General features: G+C 37.5%; 1 protein-coding gene across 1 annotated transcript in view; it reads right to left on the bottom strand.

The window, feature by feature from the left end:
- LOC134587017 (cytochrome b5 reductase 4) overlaps window positions 1-22,097 on the bottom strand; it is a 267,126-nt gene that overhangs the window by 55,197 nt on the left and 189,832 nt on the right. Inside the window, exons 11-12 of the mRNA XM_063443061.1 lie at window positions 21,616-21,768; window positions 19,143-19,293 (exon numbers count right to left, since the gene is read on the bottom strand). Of these exons, the coding sequence (XP_063299131.1) occupies window positions 19,143-19,293; window positions 21,616-21,768 (304 nt within the window). The remainder of the gene's footprint in view (window positions 1-19,142; window positions 19,294-21,615; window positions 21,769-22,097) is intronic.

Here is a 22,097-nt window from a genome sequence, read left to right as displayed (position 1 = left end):
CTAATACCTCTCCCTAAGTGTGCAGTGTGTGTATGAGTGCAGTGTGTGTATGAGTGCAGTGTGTGTATGAGTGCAGTGTGTGTATGAGTGCAGTGTGTGTATGAGTGCAGCGTGTGTATGAATGCAGTGTGTGTATGAATGCAGTGTGTGTATGAGTGCAGTGTATAAGTGCAGTGTGTGTGTGTATGAATGCAGTGTGTGTGTGTGTGTGTGTATGAATGCAGTGTGTGTGTGTGTATGAATGCAGTGTGTGTGTATGAGTGCAGTGTGAGTGTGTGTGATGCAGTGTGTGTGTTGCAGAGCCTTGGTGGGGGGTGGGCATTTTTATTATATATTTTTTTTTAATTATTTTAATAATTTTTTTGTTTTATTAATATTTTTGTTATTATTATTTTATTATTGTTAATATTACTTTATTATTTATATTTTATTATTATTTATAATTATTTTCGTCCCCCCTCCCTGCTTGCTAGCTGGCCAGGGAGGGGGGCTCTCCTTCCCTGGTAGTTCAGTGGGGGCTGTAGAGATGTTACTTACCTCTCCTGCAGCTCCTGTCAGCTCTCTCTTCCTCCGCGCTGTCCGGTCAGCTCTTCTGTGTTCTCACACTGTAAGTCTCGCGAGAGCCGCGGCTCTCGCGAGATTTACACTGGGAGCTGACCGAGGTGCTGAACGGACGGCGCGGAGGAGAAGGGAGCTGACAGGAGCTGCAGGAGAGGTAAGTAACATCTCTGCAGCCCCAGTCTGTATTATGGCAATGCAAATTGCCATAATACAGACTATTGACTCGAGTATAAGCCGAGTTGGGGGTTTTCAGCACAAAAATGTGCTGAAAAACTCGGCTTATACTCGAGTATATACGGTACCCGGATATATATTGGGATAGAAGTACAAGTAATTTAGCAAGGGGAATCATGTTTTGAACCTGTTAAATGACACCTCCATGTCACAATTGGTACAAGCACCAACTAGAAAGGATGCTTGTCTGGATCTGGTTATAACAAACGATGTTGAACTTTTAACAAATATTCAAGTAAGGGAGCACTCAACCCCTTAAGGATGCAGCTTCAAAAACTGGACTTACCCGTACCCCTCTCACATCATCCCTCTCCCTCTCACCTTCCCCCCTCCCTCACAAAATCACCCCCCTCCCTTTTACCATCACCCCGTCCCTCCCACTATTATCCACTATACAAGCACACACACTGCATCCACTATACGAACAGACTACAAACACTATACAAACACACACTCATACATTTGTGTCTGTGTATCTTTATGTCTATGTATCTGTTTTTGTGTTGATATATATGTGTATCTGTTTGTATCAGTGTGTCTGTATGTATGTGTGTCTGTATGTCAGAGTTTGTCTGTATCTGTGTATGACTGTTTCTGTGTAACTGCATGTGTGTACCTATGGGTCTATGTATGTGTGGCAGTGTGTGTATATGTGAGTATATGTGCATGCATCTCAGCATTTCGCCTACACTACACACAAATACAACCGGATACAAACGGATTTGATGTGTCTATATCACATTTTAGGGCATTGTAGCAGTTTGACAGTTAAAATTACCCCAGAAATGCATACCATTTGTGAAAGTAGACACAACGGGCTATATGATATGGTATATTTTGCGCTTTATTATACAGTTATGTTAGCACCAATTTCTTTCAAATTTTATCATATTGTTTTATTTTTGCATTTTTATACACACGTTGTATTTAAGTGGTTAATTTTGGAAACTTGATATATGCAACTGTAAACTAAATCACTAAATAATTCTCAGCTATATTTCCTGAGTACAAAATGACCCCCTTTGTATACCTTAGCCAGGTTTTTGTGAAAATAATACAAGGCTAAAATCCTACCCGGCCGAGTACAGTTTTGTTTTTTGTTTTTTAAATGGCAAATTGACGATGGGTCTTCGTGTCATTTTGAGGCATTTTGGTCGCTTATACATTTAACCCCTTAAGGACCAATCTTCTGGAATAGAAGGGAATCATGACATGTCACACATATCATGTGTCCTTAAGGGGTTAAATTACACCACCAATGCATACCATTTACAAAAGTGGACACCATGGGGACGCTCACATAAAATATTATAAGCTTTATTGAAGTAACTTTGTTACCATTTTGTTTCAAAGTTTGTGGTATTGATTTTTATTTTTACATACACATAGTATTTTTTGTGCTTATGTTTTTTAAATCTTGTGTGTCCCATTGTCATAAAATTATCTTAGCTGTACTCAGCAACATCTTCTGAGTACAAATATACCCCATATGTATATCTTTGGAAAGTAGCGATCTTAATATTAATCCCAATTTAAATCCCTAATCCTAAACCAAGACCTAATTCTAAACCAAATCTAGCCCTCAATCTAATAATAAACCCTTACCACAATCCTAACCCATAACATAATCCCATGTGTAACCCTAATTATAACCTAAATCATAATCTCAATCCTACCTTTAGCAATAGTGTTAAAATGATTCCCGCTGCTGGTGTCAGCAGAGGAAATTCCCTTGCTATATTCAAATGTGGCAAATGTTTGGGTTGCAAGAATAACCCAACTCAGGCAACAACAACTAAATTATTTCAAAACATGAAACAAGATGAGGATTTTAAAATCAGAACAACCCTGAGTTGTAATACGAGTGGTGTGATCTATCTCCTTATATGCCCCTGTGGAAGACACTATGTGGGACGGACCAAAAGAAAATTTAAAACAAGGTTGGGTGAACATATAAGGAATATTAAGAAAGGATTAAGCACCCACAACCTTTCAAGACATTTCTCCAATTTCCATTCAAATAATCCAGAAGGTCTCAAATTTTTAGCTATTGAGAAAGTCAACGTACATTGGAGAGGAGGAGATCCAGAGAAAGCCCTGGATAGAGCTGAGGCTAAATGGATTTTTAAACTTAATAGTCTGGAACCATTAGGACTCAATATTGATTTTGAATTGAATGCATTTTTGTAATATGTTTTACCACTTTTTATATGAATATGTATACCTTTTAGTATCATTATATCCCTTTATGATAGGATGGCTCAATAACGAGAAATTTTTATGTCTTTCAGAAAACCATCGAAAGGAGAACTAGCTATTATGTCAAAAATATCCCTATTTTTATTCAATTTTAACGAGTTAATAATTTTTAGATTACATTTTCCAGTATATTACATTCTAAGAATCTTTCAATGTAGTCCATTTTTATATTTATTTGTTTTTTATTTTATTTTTATTTTTATTTATATTTATTTTTATTTTTATTTTATTTTTATTTTTATTTTTATTCTTATTTTTATTTTCATTTTTATTTTCATTTTTATCTTTATTTTTATTTTTATTTTTATTTTTATTTTTATTTTTCACTTTCATTTTTATTCTCATTTCCATTTTTTATTTTCATTTTTCATTTTTCATTTTTTATTTTTATTTTTATTTTTATTTTTATTTTTATCTTTATTTTTATTTTTATTTTTATTTTTATTTTATTTTATATCTTTATTTTCATTTTTATTTTTATTTTTATCTTTATTTTTATTTTTATATTTATTTTTATCTTTATTTTTATTTTATTTTATTTTATTTTTTCCAGATTCCAATTCATTTTTATTATCTCTTATTTGTATTTCTTGTACTTTACTACTTCTCACTCAGAGAGATAAACTGCTGTTCAATGCATAATCTTCCAAACATTATTATTTTTAACTTAGGATAGGATATGCTCAAGTAATGCTAACATTTAATGAACTAAATTTTTGTCGTTTTTTTCAAGTAATTATGGGCTGATTGATACCTGTCTCATTGAATATACAAAGTGATTTAATTCATTTTATTGATAATGAAAATTATTTAAATGTATGGATTTTATAACGAATATAAAAGGATTAATGTAGTAGAAATTTGATTTTAAATGAAACAGGCTCTAGCAGAGAAAGAGTTAATGCTACTATGATAATTGTATAAAGAATGTTAAAGGATTTATGTAGTACTAATTCGATACCAAAATGGAATGTGCTCCAGCAAAGAAAGAGTTACTGTTTCAATGAAACAATTAGACCAGAATGTACTTAACAGTTGAGAGAACCGAGAATGCCATCCTCTGATGAAGTGATCTCTGGATCACGAAACGCGTAAGGCGGCATTCTACTCTGAGTCCCAGGGGAGCAAGCTGGAACGCAAACCGGAGCTGCAGTGGAACGCACGCGGCTGCCAGCAAGTTTGTCCACAAACACGAGGAGGTCCACATCTGACTTCATCCGGCCGGTGAGAAAAGATTTTTACATCTCTTTGGACACTCGTAACTTTAACCAGACAGCAGTTGCTCTCCATATCTGGGAACTCCCATGAACTTTTAATGTCTTTTATATTTTATGTGTGAGTCTTTGACAGTTAAGTGTTGTTAAATAAAATCGTGTATATTTTAACCAATCTGTCGGCTGCACAGTATAATTGACGAAATTCGTTTTCTACTACAGTGGGATTACATGCAATTTTTCCCTAATTTATTCATCCCCAAGTGTACTGGTCAACATATATTGTGGAACCTTTACTAGATTATTTATTTTCAGCTGATTTTTTTCATACTTCTTGCCCTCATATGGGAAGAATAGATACAAACAGTTGATACATTTTGTTATACCATTTGGTTATTTTGTTATCTATGGTAATTATATTGCAACCATTTCCACAGAGTCCTGCAAACTTCTATTGATTTTCAATAGATATTCTATATTCAGCAAGGGATGCCCGTGCTGACCCTAATCCGAACCCTAATCTGAATCCTAATCCGAAACATAATCCCAATACTACAATGAATTATAAACCTAATCTTAAACATAAATGTAATAATAAACCCAATAATAAACCTGATAATAAATCTAGTACGTATTCTAAACCGAATTATAATCCTTAATTGTAATCCCTAATTTAATCATAATCCCAAAGGTTTCCCTCTGCTAATATCAGTACTGATATTAGTAAAGGGATTTTAGACTAAAACAGACAGTGGTACCCTGCTGTCATCTACTGGTTATTATTAGTATTGCAGTCTCCTATCTCTTACATTGAAGACATTATGCCCAATGGGCAACTGAAAAAGCCCAGCACTGATCAGAATGGCATTTGGGCATAGAGGGTGACCCTCCAGGGTCTGTTCAGACCCTGGGGGTCTCCCAAGCACTAGATCACTTGAGAGAATGACTGTAGCTGAGCTTGATCGCTCAGCTGCAGTGTTCTTTGTGGATTTAAAGGGCTACATGCAGTGCTGACTTTCCGCACAGCATGCAGCTCATCAAAAAGTCTGGAGGCCACTAAAAATGGCCCCAGCTGACAGAGGGAAGCCCCAGGTATCTATTGATACCTAGGTTTCCTGGTGTGAGCAGAGATTTAACCCTAATACAAAGAAACAAGTCCTGCACTCAAACTCCCATTACTCCTGGGCGGCAGCAACGACCATAGTACACATCAGCCAAAATACATATAGTAAATACGAAAGAAAAAAAGTTACCTGCGCTCTTTCCACATCCCTATGTATTTTTAAACAAATGGCGTTTTTTAGTTTCCTCCAATGGCCATGAGAGGGTATGCCCACCTGCCACGTCAAGGCAGACCTCTTAGGTGGGTCCTAACTCTAACCATTCACCTTGCATACCATTTGTGAAAGTAGACACAACGGGCTATATGATATGGTATATTTTGCGCTTTATTATACAGTTATGTTAGCACCAATTTCTTTCAAATTTTATCATATTGTTTTATTTTTGCATTTTTATACACACGTTGTATTTAAGTGGTTAATTTTGGAAACTTGATATATGCAACTGTAAACTAAATCACTAAATAATTCTCAGCTATATTTCCTGAGTACAAAATGACCCCCTTTGTATACCTTAGCCAGGTTTTTGTGAAAATAATACAAGGCTAAAATCCTACCCGGCCGAGTACAGTTTTGTTTTTTGTTTTTTAAATGGCAAATTGACGATGGGTCTTCGTGTCATTTTGAGGCATTTTGGTCGCTTATACATTTAACCCCTTAAGGACCAATCTTCTGGAATAGAAGGGAATCATGACATGTCACACATATCATGTGTCCTTAAGGGGTTAAATTACACCACCAATGCATACCATTTACAAAAGTGGACACCATGGGGACGCTCACATAAAATATTATAAGCTTTATTGAAGTAACTTTGTTACCATTTTGTTTCAAAGTTTGTGGTATTGATTTTTATTTTTACATACACATAGTATTTTTTGTGCTTATGTTTTTTAAATCTTGTGTGTCCCATTGTCATAAAATTATCTTAGCTGTACTCAGCAACATCTTCTGAGTACAAATATACCCCATATGTATATCTTTGGAAAGTAGCGATCTTAATATTAATCCCAATTTAAATCCCTAATCCTAAACCAAGACCTAATTCTAAACCAAATCTAGCCCTCAATCTAATAATAAACCCTTACCACAATCCTAACCCATAACATAATCCCATGTGTAACCCTAATTATAACCTAAATCATAATCTCAATCCTACCTTTAGCAATAGTGTTAAAATGATTCCCGCTGCTGGTGTCAGCAGAGGAAATTCCCTTGCTATATTCAAATGTGGCAAATGTTTGGGTTGCAAGAATAACCCAACTCAGGCAACAACAACTAAATTATTTCAAAACATGAAACAAGATGAGGATTTTAAAATCAGAACAACCCTGAGTTGTAATACGAGTGGTGTGATCTATCTCCTTATATGCCCCTGTGGAAGACACTATGTGGGACGGACCAAAAGAAAATTTAAAACAAGGTTGGGTGAACATATAAGGAATATTAAGAAAGGATTAAGCACCCACAACCTTTCAAGACATTTCTCCAATTTCCATTCAAATAATCCAGAAGGTCTCAAATTTTTAGCTATTGAGAAAGTCAACGTACATTGGAGAGGAGGAGATCCAGAGAAAGCCCTGGATAGAGCTGAGGCTAAATGGATTTTTAAACTTAATAGTCTGGAACCATTAGGACTCAATATTGATTTTGAATTGAATGCATTTTTGTAATATGTTTTACCACTTTTTATATGAATATGTATACCTTTTAGTATCATTATATCCCTTTATGATAGGATGGCTCAATAACGAGAAATTTTTATGTCTTTCAGAAAACCATCGAAAGGAGAACTAGCTATTATGTCAAAAATATCCCTATTTTTATTCAATTTTAACGAGTTAATAATTTTTAGATTACATTTTCCAGTATATTACATTCTAAGAATCTTTCAATGTAGTCCATTTTTATATTTATTTGTTTTTTATTTTATTTTTATTTTTATTTATATTTATTTTTATTTTTATTTTTATTTTATTTTTATTTTTATTTTTATTCTTATTTTTATTTTCATTTTTATCTTTATTTTTATTTTTATTTTTATTTTTATTTTTATTTTTCACTTTCATTTTTATTCTCATTTCCATTTTTTATTTTCATTTTTCATTTTTCATTTTTTATTTTTATTTTTATTTTTATTTTTATTTTTATCTTTATTTTTATTTTTATTTTTATTTTTATTTTATTTTATATCTTTATTTTCATTTTTATTTTTATTTTTATTTTTATCTTTATTTTTATTTTTATATTTATTTTTATCTTTATTTTTATTTTATTTTATTTTATTTTTTCCAGATTCCAATTCATTTTTATTATCTCTTATTTGTATTTCTTGTACTTTACTACTTCTCACTCAGAGAGATAAACTGCTGTTCAATGCATAATCTTCCAAACATTATTATTTTTAACTTAGGATAGGATATGCTCAAGTAATGCTAACATTTAATGAACTAAATTTTTGTCGTTTTTTTCAAGTAATTATGGGCTGATTGATACCTGTCTCATTGAATATACAAAGTGATTTAATTCATTTTATTGATAATGAAAATTATTTAAATGTATGGATTTTATAACGAATATAAAAGGATTAATGTAGTAGAAATTTGATTTTAAATGAAACAGGCTCTAGCAGAGAAAGAGTTAATGCTACTATGATAATTGTATAAAGAATGTTAAAGGATTTATGTAGTACTAATTCGATACCAAAATGGAATGTGCTCCAGCAAAGAAAGAGTTACTGTTTCAATGAAACAATTAGACCAGAATGTACTTAACAGTTGAGAGAACCGAGAATGCCATCCTCTGATGAAGTGATCTCTGGATCACGAAACGCGTAAGGCGGCATTCTACTCTGAGTCCCAGGGGAGCAAGCTGGAACGCAAACCGGAGCTGCAGTGGAACGCACGCGGCTGCCAGCAAGTTTGTCCACAAACACGAGGAGGTCCACATCTGACTTCATCCGGCCGGTGAGAAAAGATTTTTACATCTCTTTGGACACTCGTAACTTTAACCAGACAGCAGTTGCTCTCCATATCTGGGAACTCCCATGAACTTTTAATGTCTTTTATATTTTATGTGTGAGTCTTTGACAGTTAAGTGTTGTTAAATAAAATCGTGTATATTTTAACCAATCTGTCGGCTGCACAGTATAATTGACGAAATTCGTTTTCTACTACAGTGGGATTACATGCAATTTTTCCCTAATTTATTCATCCCCAAGTGTACTGGTCAACATATATTGTGGAACCTTTACTAGATTATTTATTTTCAGCTGATTTTTTTCATACTTCTTGCCCTCATATGGGAAGAATAGATACAAACAGTTGATACATTTTGTTATACCATTTGGTTATTTTGTTATCTATGGTAATTATATTGCAACCATTTCCACAGAGTCCTGCAAACTTCTATTGATTTTCAATAGATATTCTATATTCAGCAAGGGATGCCCGTGCTGACCCTAATCCGAACCCTAATCTGAATCCTAATCCGAAACATAATCCCAATACTACAATGAATTATAAACCTAATCTTAAACATAAATGTAATAATAAACCCAATAATAAACCTGATAATAAATCTAGTACGTATTCTAAACCGAATTATAATCCTTAATTGTAATCCCTAATTTAATCATAATCCCAAAGGTTTCCCTCTGCTAATATCAGTACTGATATTAGTAAAGGGATTTTAGACTAAAACAGACAGTGGTACCCTGCTGTCATCTACTGGTTATTATTAGTATTGCAGTCTCCTATCTCTTACATTGAAGACATTATGCCCAATGGGCAACTGAAAAAGCCCAGCACTGATCAGAATGGCATTTGGGCATAGAGGGTGACCCTCCAGGGTCTGTTCAGACCCTGGGGGTCTCCCAAGCACTAGATCACTTGAGAGAATGACTGTAGCTGAGCTTGATCGCTCAGCTGCAGTGTTCTTTGTGGATTTAAAGGGCTACATGCAGTGCTGACTTTCCGCACAGCATGCAGCTCATCAAAAAGTCTGGAGGCCACTAAAAATGGCCCCAGCTGACAGAGGGAAGCCCCAGGTATCTATTGATACCTAGGTTTCCTGGTGTGAGCAGAGATTTAACCCTAATACAAAGAAACAAGTCCTGCACTCAAACTCCCATTACTCCTGGGCGGCAGCAACGACCATAGTACACATCAGCCAAAATACATATAGTAAATACGAAAGAAAAAAAGTTACCTGCGCTCTTTCCACATCCCTATGTATTTTTAAACAAATGGCGTTTTTTAGTTTCCTCCAATGGCCATGAGAGGGTATGCCCACCTGCCACGTCAAGGCAGACCTCTTAGGTGGGTCCTAACTCTAACCATTCACCTTGCTTCCTTGAGCTTTTGGCAAATATATCTCTAATGAGACAGAAAGGGCTATTTTTTATATACATCCCTACATGCTTATTAACCCTTAATAGGGAACACATGGGATGGGCAGCAGCATTGTAACCTAGCTGTGTGACACAAACGTAAATACAAATAATAAGAAACAAGTCCTGCGCTCAGAGATTTAACCCTGCACACACTACATTGCTGTCTATGGGGACTTAAATCTCCATAAAAAGAACTGCATGCCGACCTCACTTTGAGCTCTGCATGCAGTTCATCAAAAAGCCTGGGGCCACTAAAACTGGCAGCTGACAGAGGGGACCCCCAGGGTTGTAATGATACTTGGGTTTCCTGGTGTGAGCAGGGATTTAAATGTGCTTACACTACAATCTAGATATATGTATTTAAATGCCTATTTAAGCAGATACATGCCGCGCTGACTTCAAGCACTGCATGTAGCTCATCAACAAGGATGGGGTCACTAAAAATGTCCCCAGCTGATAGAGGGGAGCCCCATGTTTCCATTGATACATGGAACTCCCTTGTGTGAGCAGGGATTTAACCCTGATCACACCAAATTATAAATGTGGGGATTTAAATCCCCATTTAAATGCCTGTTTGCAGCGCTCACTTTGAGCTGTGCAAACAGAGCATTGGTCAGTCTGGGGCCACTAATTCTAGCCCCAGGTGAGAGAGGGGAGCCCCAGGAATCAAATGATACCTGGGGCTCATAGTTACCAGCAAGGTAATAGACCCTGTTGGAAAAATACTGCATGATGGAAATTTTCCGTCATGTGTCCTTAAGGGGTTAAGAAACTATGATCACAGTATGCTATCTTAAAATAAACTCAAAAAAGCAAATGCACATACTAAGACATACGACTTTATATGGCCACATGTAATCAGATGAGGATAGCTTTACAACTCATTGATTTGATTATTGTGGACACTGTAAGGGGTGCAAAATTATGGAAAGAAAAGAGAAAAATAATAATTTTAAATCCATTCAAACTAATACATATAAAATTAAATATTTGATCACATGTGGTAAGAAATGTGTTATTTAGCCGCTATCTTGCCCATGTGGGTATCAATATGTGGGAAAAACATCTCGAATGCTAAAAGTTAGGATTAGGGAACATAAGAACATTAACAAAAAATTCCTTAACCGTAATGTTTCAAAACATTTTGCAGAAAGCCACAATGGTGATATGCCACTGGAGGGGTGGTGTATACATTTTAAACTAGATAGAAAGGAAATGGAGTGGATTTTTTATCTTGACACTATAACCCCAAAATGATTAAATGTAGATTTTGAGATTATCACTTTTATATAATTTAGTGTTATTTATATGAACATATTTTAGTTTATAAATATTATAGAGGAGTTATGTTTTTAAGAGGGTGTACCATATATTAAATCAAGTCATACATCATATATTCTTCCCCTATTTTTTTTAATATGTTTAATGATTTGGGACATGATTCTCTGATATTATGTAGGGAAATGTATATTAATGATGTTCTTTATTACAGGTATCTTACATATTTGTTTTTTTTGTAGGATATAATGGACTTATGCAAGCACTGTGCATTTGGAATTGTACAGAAAGAACGGAATGGATGAAATTGCCATAATCAAAAATGGTATTTAAGATCGAAAGACAATGAAAACTCGTCATCACGCGATGGACGTCACGGTGGGACGTCGTCGATGTTACGGCAGAACGCTGAACGACTTGATAAAATCATTACAGAAGTCCTGGAAAGCGGGCAAAATTTTTTAAAAAGCCATGCAAATTACAGAATAAAAACGGAAATACACAGGCTGAGTTATATGCACTTTGAGAAAGACCTTTAATGTTTGAAACGCGTCAGTGCTGCGTGTATGTGTTTATACTTTTAACCCTTATTTAGAATATTTTTTCCCTAATAAATTACTTTTTAAATTTCACCTGCCTGGAACCCAAATACTGCAGTGATTGTATTAGAGATAATCCAGTGGGGAAGAAAGATCCAGAGGCTGATGTGTGTTGAATAAGCTGACAGTCTAAGCCTGCTATATTGATAGGCTCAGCAACATGTGAGTTGGACCAATTTGGTTTTACATACTACACTATGGTTTTTGTTTATATTTTTTTCAGATTATAACTGAAAGCATTCATCTAAAGTCAGACTGAAAGTGGTAGTATATATTGTGGGTGTTTGTTATGAGTTTATTTTAATATTATTATGTATATAATTACATGTATGTGCACATGAAAGTACTTCGATCATATAAATAAAAATATATTATCTAAGTACTTTTAATTGCATTAAAAAACAGTTTTATAATTTGTAAAACTTTTTAACAGGCATTATGGGGGCTGCGTGACATTCCAGGCAGAGCTGCAGACAGCCATTTAGGGTATGTGATCGTGTGGATTTTTTTTTTTTTCATTTACGTATTTATATATTTTAAAATTGAATATATATATATATATATATATATACACACATACACACACTTAGATAATTTATATATGATCTAAGTATATATTATTTTATTTTACACGGTTTTAAAACTTTATTAAACTTTTTTCAGGCATCAGGGGGACTACCTGTCATTCCAGGCACTCCCCCTGCTGGCACTGCTATGGACGGCTATTCCGTCCATGTGATCGTGAGGTCCTCGCAAGTCATGGCCCAGGAGGGCCGTATCGGCAGCAGGGGGACTCCCTGGGATGTCAGGTAAGTCCCCACATTGCGATAAGCAGGTAAATGTGAAGGACAGCGTGGACGTGCTATGCTGCCTTCCGGCGTTTAGAGCCGGGTCCCCAAGGATGGCATAGCACGCCCACCGTCCTTAAGTGGATAATAATAGTAGTAGTTATGTACTGTTCTTATTATACCGTTCTCAATATTCTACTGCGCCAACAGTACAGTAGGTTTGCACAGTCATCACTAGATGACTCTTTTTTTATGTTTCATATAAGCTTAAAGAGTTAATCCAACAAAATACCAGCGCTATTTTAAAACACGTGGTTTTGTTATAGAAACCATTAGTGAAGTGGTCCACCCACTTACTTAAAAAAAAACAACAAAGCATAAAATGTACTTTGTTCTTTTGCAGAGTCCAAGTTCTCCCAGCAGTCCAATCCTCCTCCACTGATGTCAATCCCTCTCACAGACGGTGGTGGACAGGGGAAGCACAGGGTGAGGTGATGGAGCTGCCACCATTGACTTGGCTATCCGGCACAGGTATGCTGTGTGGCTTTAGAATCCCAATTTTGCAGAGGAGTGACATTTGCCAGCCTGAAACTTTGGTCTGGGCTGGCTAATAATGCTGCTGGACATGGAGTTACATGTCTGGCAGCTAAGAGGTTAATCTCTGTATGTGCAGTGTTCCAAAGACAACCAGACATCATGGCCACTTCGAAGTGATCAATCAAAACAGATTCTAATTTTCCAGTAAATAAAGTACATCATGGTCAAGAAAAGCCAAAATTATAAATAAACTTATGTAACTAATAAAGCTAGAAAAGATCATGTTTACATAAAACGTCTTATGAAGCTCATAAAGGTTAGTAGGGAGAGAACTATATCAGCCAAAATATACCCCTATCAAATAAACAATTGCAAACATTATTTTAATTTTCCTAACTGTTGTAGGCAGGAGACGAGATTGGAGAATAGCAGCTCTATCATGGTATCTAGTAAAATACTCCCCTTTGACAAATATCACAAAGAAGGTGGAGTTTGTCTTAAACTTGTCACCCTTTGTAAAGATTAAGATTAAAACTTAAGACAAAGTAAGGACTATGTTGTCTTAAGCATTTAAGAGAAATAGATCAGAAATTAAGAAATGAAGAACAGATTCTAAAAGAGAGAAGAAAAAAAAAAAAAAGAGAGGCAAGTTTGAGGTGACAGAGCCAATACAATGTACAGCCCATCTTCTGAATTTCACGTTTGGGACAGTAGTGGACTGCATTGATAACAACCCACAATATCCCACAGAATTGTGGGACAAGCCATTTTTCTTTAGCAGTTTTATTCATTTAGGGGTTCATGAATGGTTTATCCCCAAAGTCTGTGTTCTACTACTACATCAAATCACTCTGCCCCCTTGTCCTTTCGCTATTTGAAATCCAAGATAACGGAAGGCTCAGGAAGACAGAAGCCAGCTTGACACTTTGTCTGCCTTGGGCTGAGGCTAAAAGAGGAGATACAGTGTCACAGCTCTTCAGCAGGGCTATGCGTATGTGCTACCCTAGAGAAGCATCAAACAGACTTGTACACTTTGGGAAGAGTACATGTCATGAGTGCATGATCATGACACAACACACCCCTCTCTGGCTTGGCCCCAACCCCTCCCATATTGGGCTGCTCTGCCTTTAAATGCCCATGCTGAATTTTTGTCCCAGTATGGCCCAGCCTCAGTGATACAAGGAAAGACAGTTCACATTATCAGTTATTTGAACCTTTCCTTGGAGTAGCTCCAGGGAGAACAATTTTGTAAGCTAAAAAGAGGACTTCAATTTAACTGTTAAAGTAGCTGTTACAAACTGACCTGTACCTGGTGCCCACGCCGCTCCTCTCGCCATGCGGGCAGAACACACCACATGGCTGCATTACCTCCATCTTCAGGTCGCATGGCCTTCTTGCCCGAAGCTCCACTCTTATGGAACAGCTTGCCTCCCCCAATCAGACTCTCCCCTGGTCTTAAATCTTTCAATGGTTTCCTCAAATCTATATCGCACTCCCTTTACTTAATTAGTGGGTCCATTCTCACTTTACAATTCTGATACTTTCCCACCCTGTCACTTGCATCCTATTCCCCACACTGTCCTCCTCTACATATTAAGCTTGCTTGTGCAAGGTCCTCATCAAACTATTGTTCTGGTCAACATTTGTAATAGTTTGTTATTAAATTGTAAAGCACCAAGGAATTAGTTGGTGCTATAAAAATCACAATATTTTTTTCCTTTTATACTCCTGTATCTTGATAATCTAACACCCAACATTCCAAATTTAAGTAACAAATAAATAAACAAAGAAAAATGTGTTACCTGACCTTAGACAGATTAAAGAATAGTAAAGGGCAGGCTGAGGTCAGGGAAACAGAATGTATGTAAATGATAGACAAACCAAAAGTCAAGGGATACAGAAGTCAGAATTGTCAAATAATCAATAGAAACAATGCAATCTCGGATAACCAAACTGGATACCACGACAGGGCAATGGAAACTAGGCAAATTTAGTTTAAATAACCAAAGAAGGGTTCTGATTGGCCATGCACATTCGCAATTGTTAATGATTAAGAGGACTTAGGAAGCCTATGAAAGGCTTTGATGCAAAGCAGCTGGTGTCTATAATGCTTACAGACCCAGCTACTGCTTGGGTGAGTAAACGTTGATGGCATTCCCAATCACTATGAGCTGCGCCCAGTGGTATATTTTGGATCTGTGCTGCCCTAGGAAGGAACTCTGGCACCTCGTAATTTAAATTTGCCCCATCCCTTCCTGTCAAAGACTGACACACTATGACTGACAGACACACACAGACACACCCACTCACTGACACACGGACAGACACACACACTCATGGACAGACACAATTTCCCCCCAACACAGATTGTTATATTTTTTAATTTTTATTTAAATCCACCCAGCCTCCTCCATTACTGTAGTCCACGCGAGCAGGAAGACCTCCCAGAGTAGTGCTCTCTAGCTGCCCACCTGGGACAGAACTGGCCACCCACCCTGGGCCAGCTCTTGGGCCTCCTTAAAACGAGGCTTAAAACAAGGCTAACAAGGCATTTGTGGGCACTGGATAAATTATGTTCTAGAATGCATTGTAGATTGTTTAAACACAATCTCAGTGAAAGAGTAATTGTAGTTTCTAAATGTACAACACATTTTAGAGTACACTGATCAGACACAACATTAGATCCACTGACCGGTGAAGTGAATAATATTGATTACTTTGCCAACTTAGCGGGGCATACCATGGGGTGGCGCAAGACACTACAGCCCTTTACTTCGCTGCTCAGAGCAAGGGGCATTCCTTATCGATGGAGGGGTCTCATGTCTTAACGGTCCTCCAGGCCGGCAACACCTATCCAATCCGGGACCTCGAAGGAGCAACGGCCATCTTGGAGACTCTGGGTCTCCCTCGGGACGCACTCACTACCGGAGGAACGGGTGCCGCAGCCATGACACACACACGTGGGACCCGGCTGGCTCAGCCCCATTTGTGCCACGAAGAAGGATAATTACAAAGCAGCCCCTGGTCATAGACTCTGAAAGGGTATCTCCCGCCAACCTCTTCACCCTACCTATGTAGGACTCAGCCAGACCGGGTTTAATTGTTTAATTATTTAATTGTTTGCCTGCTAACCGATTTACTGTTTAATGCCTGACGGCGCCACCTAACCTCTAACCTTTAGGATGCTGTATAAAACCCGACACCCCTTGACCTACCTACCAACCACGCCAGACCATACTGGGTCACATGTCCAAATACGCTATACTCCACTACCATCATTGGAGTCCCCGGATGACTGCTAGGCAACCCATGCTCTCCATTCTTCCCCCTCGCAATGCACTACTCGTTTCTCCCAGATAAACCAACACCACATAACCACCTACCCGGTGCGGGACGCGAGCTACTACACACTGTCCAGACGGGTAACAATGGCACCACAGGCACACACCTAGGTTGCGGGCAGTCATCCCCAAGTCAGGAACACTATCGCCTGCAGACACCAACCTACCGCTCTTGGTCACCTAGGGTAGCCCCCTGACTCGGCCCACGAGGTAGAACACAGACACCACAGCCCACACGCAGACTGAGGTACTGCCCAGAGACACCTAGCAGACACCCACGCTAACCATCCCGAGAGCGCCTGGGACATCTCACTCAGCCGCCAACATGCCCACTCATCAAGACAGTCCCGCACTGTGCTGCCCCAAGAACCCCAAAATGGCCTCATCAGGCTGCCCCACCATACCTTTATAGAACAGTCATAGCGGGCCTCATTGGTAGTCCCTAGGGAAACCCCCAGACGCCCCAGCAACTATAGGTTCTTACCGATGTTGGCCCAGCCTCAGATATAAGGACCATCACAAATGTACGCTATGGACACAAACGACACGACAAAACTAGACATGTACCATAACACAAAAATGTGCTGTTTTTATATGCCATGCTGTTGAAATACACTGTTTTTACCGAGTTTGTTACAGCTGTCGTGGCTGAACAAACAAGCTGTTATTGTTCGCACAAACAAAAATAAAGAATTAAAAAAAAAAAGAATAATATTGATTATATTGTTAAAATGTCATCGGTCAAGGGGTTGGATTTATTAGGCAGCAAGTAAACAGTCACATATGCTAGGAGCAGGAACAGTGAGCAAGCCAAGCGATCTGAGTGGCTATGACAAGGACCAAATAGTGAAGGTTAGACATCTGGGTCAGACCATCTTCAAAACAGCAAGTCTTGTGGTTTGTTCCTGGTATGCAGTGGTTAGTGCCTACCAAAAATGGTGCAAGGAAAGACAATCAGAGAACCAGTTCATGGGTGCACAAGGTTTTTGTCCGATTTCATAGAAAAGCTACTGTAGCTTATGTCTTGGTGCCAGATAAGTTCTGAGGTCTTGTTGTCAGGATATTTATATCGGCAGACATTTTGTGCTAAAATAGAAATTAAAAGTGTATATTGCCTGAGTCACTCAGAACAGAGCAGACTCCATTTTGCTATTTTCAGGATAACAAAGACACATCATTTCTATCCTTTCTGTAACTAACCACTAAGCCTGAGCTAAGGAATGCATTATATAAACAAGCCAAGTGATAAGCAATGAAGCAGGGGGATGGAAGGCTCTGTCTAAATGTTAATTGAATAGAAATAATTCTAAACACAGACATTAGTGACAGAGAAGACAAGTAATTAATTTGACTTTCTAAATTTTACAAGGTCCCATTGTAATTAAGGGTTGAAATTGAGTTCACAACTGTCAATTTTAGAAATTACGATCAAAATCGTAGCCACAAAAACTGAGGCAACGCTTTGAACTGACAAGCAAATTTAAGTTATGGTAGTCATATAGATAAGTCAAATGACGTCAAAATCGTCATCAGAAAAAGTTAACTCTTTCCTGGATAGGAAGGTTTAGTGAGGCGAGACTGCCCTCTATAGACCAAATACCTAAATTGCAATTTGCAAGTTGACCACACCTTCAGTTTCCTATTGGCCTTATCAACTAATGACGTACAGAGAGTCTGGCCCTTTAAAAGTTAGGACAAAGGGAAGAGAGAAGTTGAAGTTTGAGAAAGTTTGGGCTTTCAGATTCGGACATGGAGAGAGATCCATGACAGATATTCACTCTGGGACTAACACAAACTCTCTTGGACCCAACTCAAGAAACACTCCTGGACACTTAGAATTTTACTCTTACTTTCTAAGCAACACTATTGTTTTTACTATTACTTACATACCTCCATACAACCAATCATACACACATTCAAGTTCCTGGGACTACCTACTCATCTGAAGAGAATATCTACTTAACTGGTAATTATGCTGGTTTTATTTAATTAATCTAAATTAATTAAAAATCTAATAGCATGATATATGACTGGATAAATCACGGTCAGATTTCAATATTTAGAAATCTTAGTTAACTAAAGAATATATAGTTATAAACATTCCATTCTGCAGGTGGAATTAAGAATAATTATATATATTAATGTGGTATTATCACGTGTTAGCATACCGCTGTTTTTATCCAGGTGTATTGATTTGCTCTAAATAAGATAAGATCTTAGCCAAATAAAAATTCGGCTTTTGGAATCTGGTAGATTATTCTTATTGGATGGTTCCAGGAAATGATTAATGAGTTGGTTTGAATGTTATTTTAAAAAAAAAATTACATGAGAATAGGATATTATATGCCTAGGAGGATCTAGCAAGCATTGAAAGGGTTACTCAGTTGATCTGTTAGCCAAGGTTTTACGACTTTTCGCTGCACTGTGTGAAGTTTTACTTTCTGTCTGTAAAGTACCTCATAAATCTTGTCTTGACAGTTGATGCTGTAGCTTTGTACTGTGTATAGCCATTGTATGCATACTTATGTTATACTAAATATTCACTGATTATTATCATGCATGCTGCCTAATATTATAATTATTTTATTTGTCACAATAAATTATATCTATTTTTATAACAAATTGTGATTTGATTTTGTATGGAATACATTTCACTTACATGATAACGATATCTAAGAGAATTGAAATAGTGGGCAATTCTCGACTGTTTAATATTATCATCCCATAAATATCCCCACATTGTGGAGTCCATGCTCAATGTATCTTGACATACCGACAATAAGAATTGTACATAATTTGACACAATTTAATACTAACCTGAGGCTATGATGGTAGCTTAAAACATGCCTCAATAGTTTAACCATTGGCGTAAGACCTGTCCCTGCTGCCAGAAAAAATATGTCTTCCACCTTTTCAATTTGAGACATTTGAAAATTCCCTTGAGGGCCGCTTACTGCGATATAATCACCTGTCAAACACAAGCAAAAAACAGGAAGCATCAGAAATTACACAATTTTTACAGAATATGAACAAATAATGTTCTCCTAAGACCAATAATACAAGAGCTACAAAAAGAATCGTTATTACCTCTTTGACAAAGAAAATTAGATAAACAATTATGAAGAAGAAAAAAGTTAATTACTACAATTTACAGAATTTACAGAATATGGGTTGTCTTTACTGCCACCAGCTAAAAGCTTGCGTTGTCACTACCTTTTTTGGTATCCATTTAAAAGGAACCTCTAGTCCTGAAAAAAGCGATTACGGGAGTACAATTTCCCTTCTGTTTTGTCCACCCCCCTTTGTGTTTTAAAAAAAAGTTAAATAAATATTACTCACCTTGTTTCCAGTGCCAGAAGCCCTCTTCTGCAGCCTCCAGCTCCTCTTTTAAAGATGTCAGCATGCCTGATGATGTCTTCACCATCTCTTTCAATACATTGCTTCTCATAGAGAAGCATTATTTGGAAGATACACATGTGCAGGGCCAGCGACTCTTAGGGCGCTCCGACTCAAGGGGCACGGAGAACTCCACTCCCGTCGGTCACTTTCTGCAGCCATTTACTCAGCTGGCTGTGTGTTGGGGGTGCAGCCACTGACGGAGGGGGGGTGGAGCAGCAAGGAGCGCCTGTGACCAATCTCTTCATGAGCTAAAGGCCGCTAGGATACATGACATCATATCCTGGCGACCAACTGCTGTGGAGAGCGGAGGAAAGCTACTATAGTGCAGCAGGACCTCTGTTTAGCAACTATAAGAAACAGTGAGTGTGTGTGTTAGAGCAAGTGTGTCTGCACGCGCGTTTGTGTGTGTGTGTGTGTGTGTATAAGCAGTATGTGTTGGAGTGTGTATAAGCAGTGTGTGTGTGTGTGTGTAAGACACTGTGTGTTAGAGCCAGTGAATGTGTATAAGCAGTGTGTGTAAGAGCCTGTGTGTGTATGTATAAGCTGTGTGTAACAGTTAGTGTATGTGTGTTTTAGAGCCAGTGAGTGTGTGTGTAAGAGCTAGTGCGTGTGTGTGTATGAGTGTGAGTGTGTTAGAGCCAGTGTACTTGTGCATGTCTGCATAAGCATTGTGTGTGTGTGTGTGTATGCAAGAGCCAGTGTGTGTATGCAAGAGTAAGTGTGCGTTTATGTATAAGCAGTGTTTGTATAAGAGAGAGTGTGTGTGTGTGTGTGTGTAAGAGGGCATTAACTATACACACAACGTATTCAATACACACTGCATACAACATACACTACATCCACGACATGAAAGAAGGGAGAAGAAAAGACATGAAAGAAGGGGAACAGAGACATGGATGGAAGGGGGGGGGGGGGGGGGGCAGAAAAGAGATGGATTGAAGAATAGGCAGATAGGACAGTGCTGCTACATCTAAGGTGTGACACATTACCTACCTGGCTGAGACTGTAGTTTGCAGAGGGATTAAGGGATCCAGTAGTTGTTCCATTGATAACAAGAGGGAGACCATGGTGTTGTGGGCCTCAACCACTGTTAATCCCTCTGCAAACCACACACATTTTATAACTGCCTCCCCCCCTACTTTTGTCCCTGGCCCACCATGTGCCCCCTCTAAATATAAATCCTACAGACGCCACTGCTCTGCCCATCTCCTTGTAACACAGTCCAAAGCTTGAATCAGGAAACCTCGGAAAGTGCTACTGCTGAGAGGCTGATTCTTTCAGCCTATCAGTAGCTGCCCAAACAAAGATTTCAGAAAATATGTATGTTTCTCAAGCCATTTTGTAAATGGGATGCTAATGACAGGCTGAGAGCACAAGCTGACAGTCTCTGCTCATCGGCAATACCTCTGTCTGAGGCTTCAAGCCTCAGACTGTGGTGGAAGGAAATGGACAGAGAAATCAGGCACTAGATTCAACACTTTGAGGTTAAAATGTTTATTAAGGCTTATCCCCTGAAGCAAGCCAGTGCCTAAGGATGTTGTTGCAACAAAACAACTTCATTCCGACCCAGATATGTAGCCTGTAGTGTTCTTTTAATCACACTGCTCATTATTACCTTTTTTTTTTGTATAGGTGAGAGCACATTGGCTATTTTATGAGCAGCTAAAACAAATATTTATACACAGTTTACATATTTTTTTAATTTGTGAAAGCACTTTTTTTTTGTTTTGACTTAAACTTGTAATATTTAGTTCTCTTCCACAATATGTTTGAAACTAAAATGCATGGTCTAATAAAATAAATACATTTATAGCCGTCTAGTTTTTATTTTTTGTTTTAAGAATACGGTCTGCGTATTCATTATACAGTGACAGGTACAAATTCACCTTACCTATTGACAACTGATCAAGCTGTGGAGAAAAACTTCCCTCTGGATAGATTTTTACCATTAAGTATATGCATTGGTTTTCACAAATTGATTTATTCTTAGGATCCAACATTAAAGAGTGGGACACTGGTGTATATGGCTTTACTACTTCTACACCTGGAAAAAAAAAAAACAACTGTATTTTAACAACAATGGGCATATAAACACTTTATCTATACAATATCTCAAGAAAAGAAAACAAACCCCACAAAACAAAATTGAACAAATGGTCATCAGGCTGTAGTGTTAATGTTGACTTAACACATTAACATTTGCAGCACAAATGAATGGTATATGTTTATTCACATTCTCAAAACATGGGGTGCCACAGCTGAGTTGAAGTGGATGGTGGGTTACATAATTTTCCCTGACAAAAAACAAACTGTTATAATGAAGAAGAAGAAAAAAAAAAAAGGAAGCAGCACAAATAAAAATATTAATGAAAC

The sequence above is a fragment of the Pelobates fuscus genome, chromosome 2, assembly GCF_036172605.1.
Source record: "Pelobates fuscus isolate aPelFus1 chromosome 2, aPelFus1.pri, whole genome shotgun sequence".
Taxonomy (NCBI): Eukaryota; Metazoa; Chordata; class Amphibia; order Anura; family Pelobatidae; genus Pelobates; species Pelobates fuscus.
This window is presented reverse-complemented; position numbering and strand designations above follow the sequence as displayed.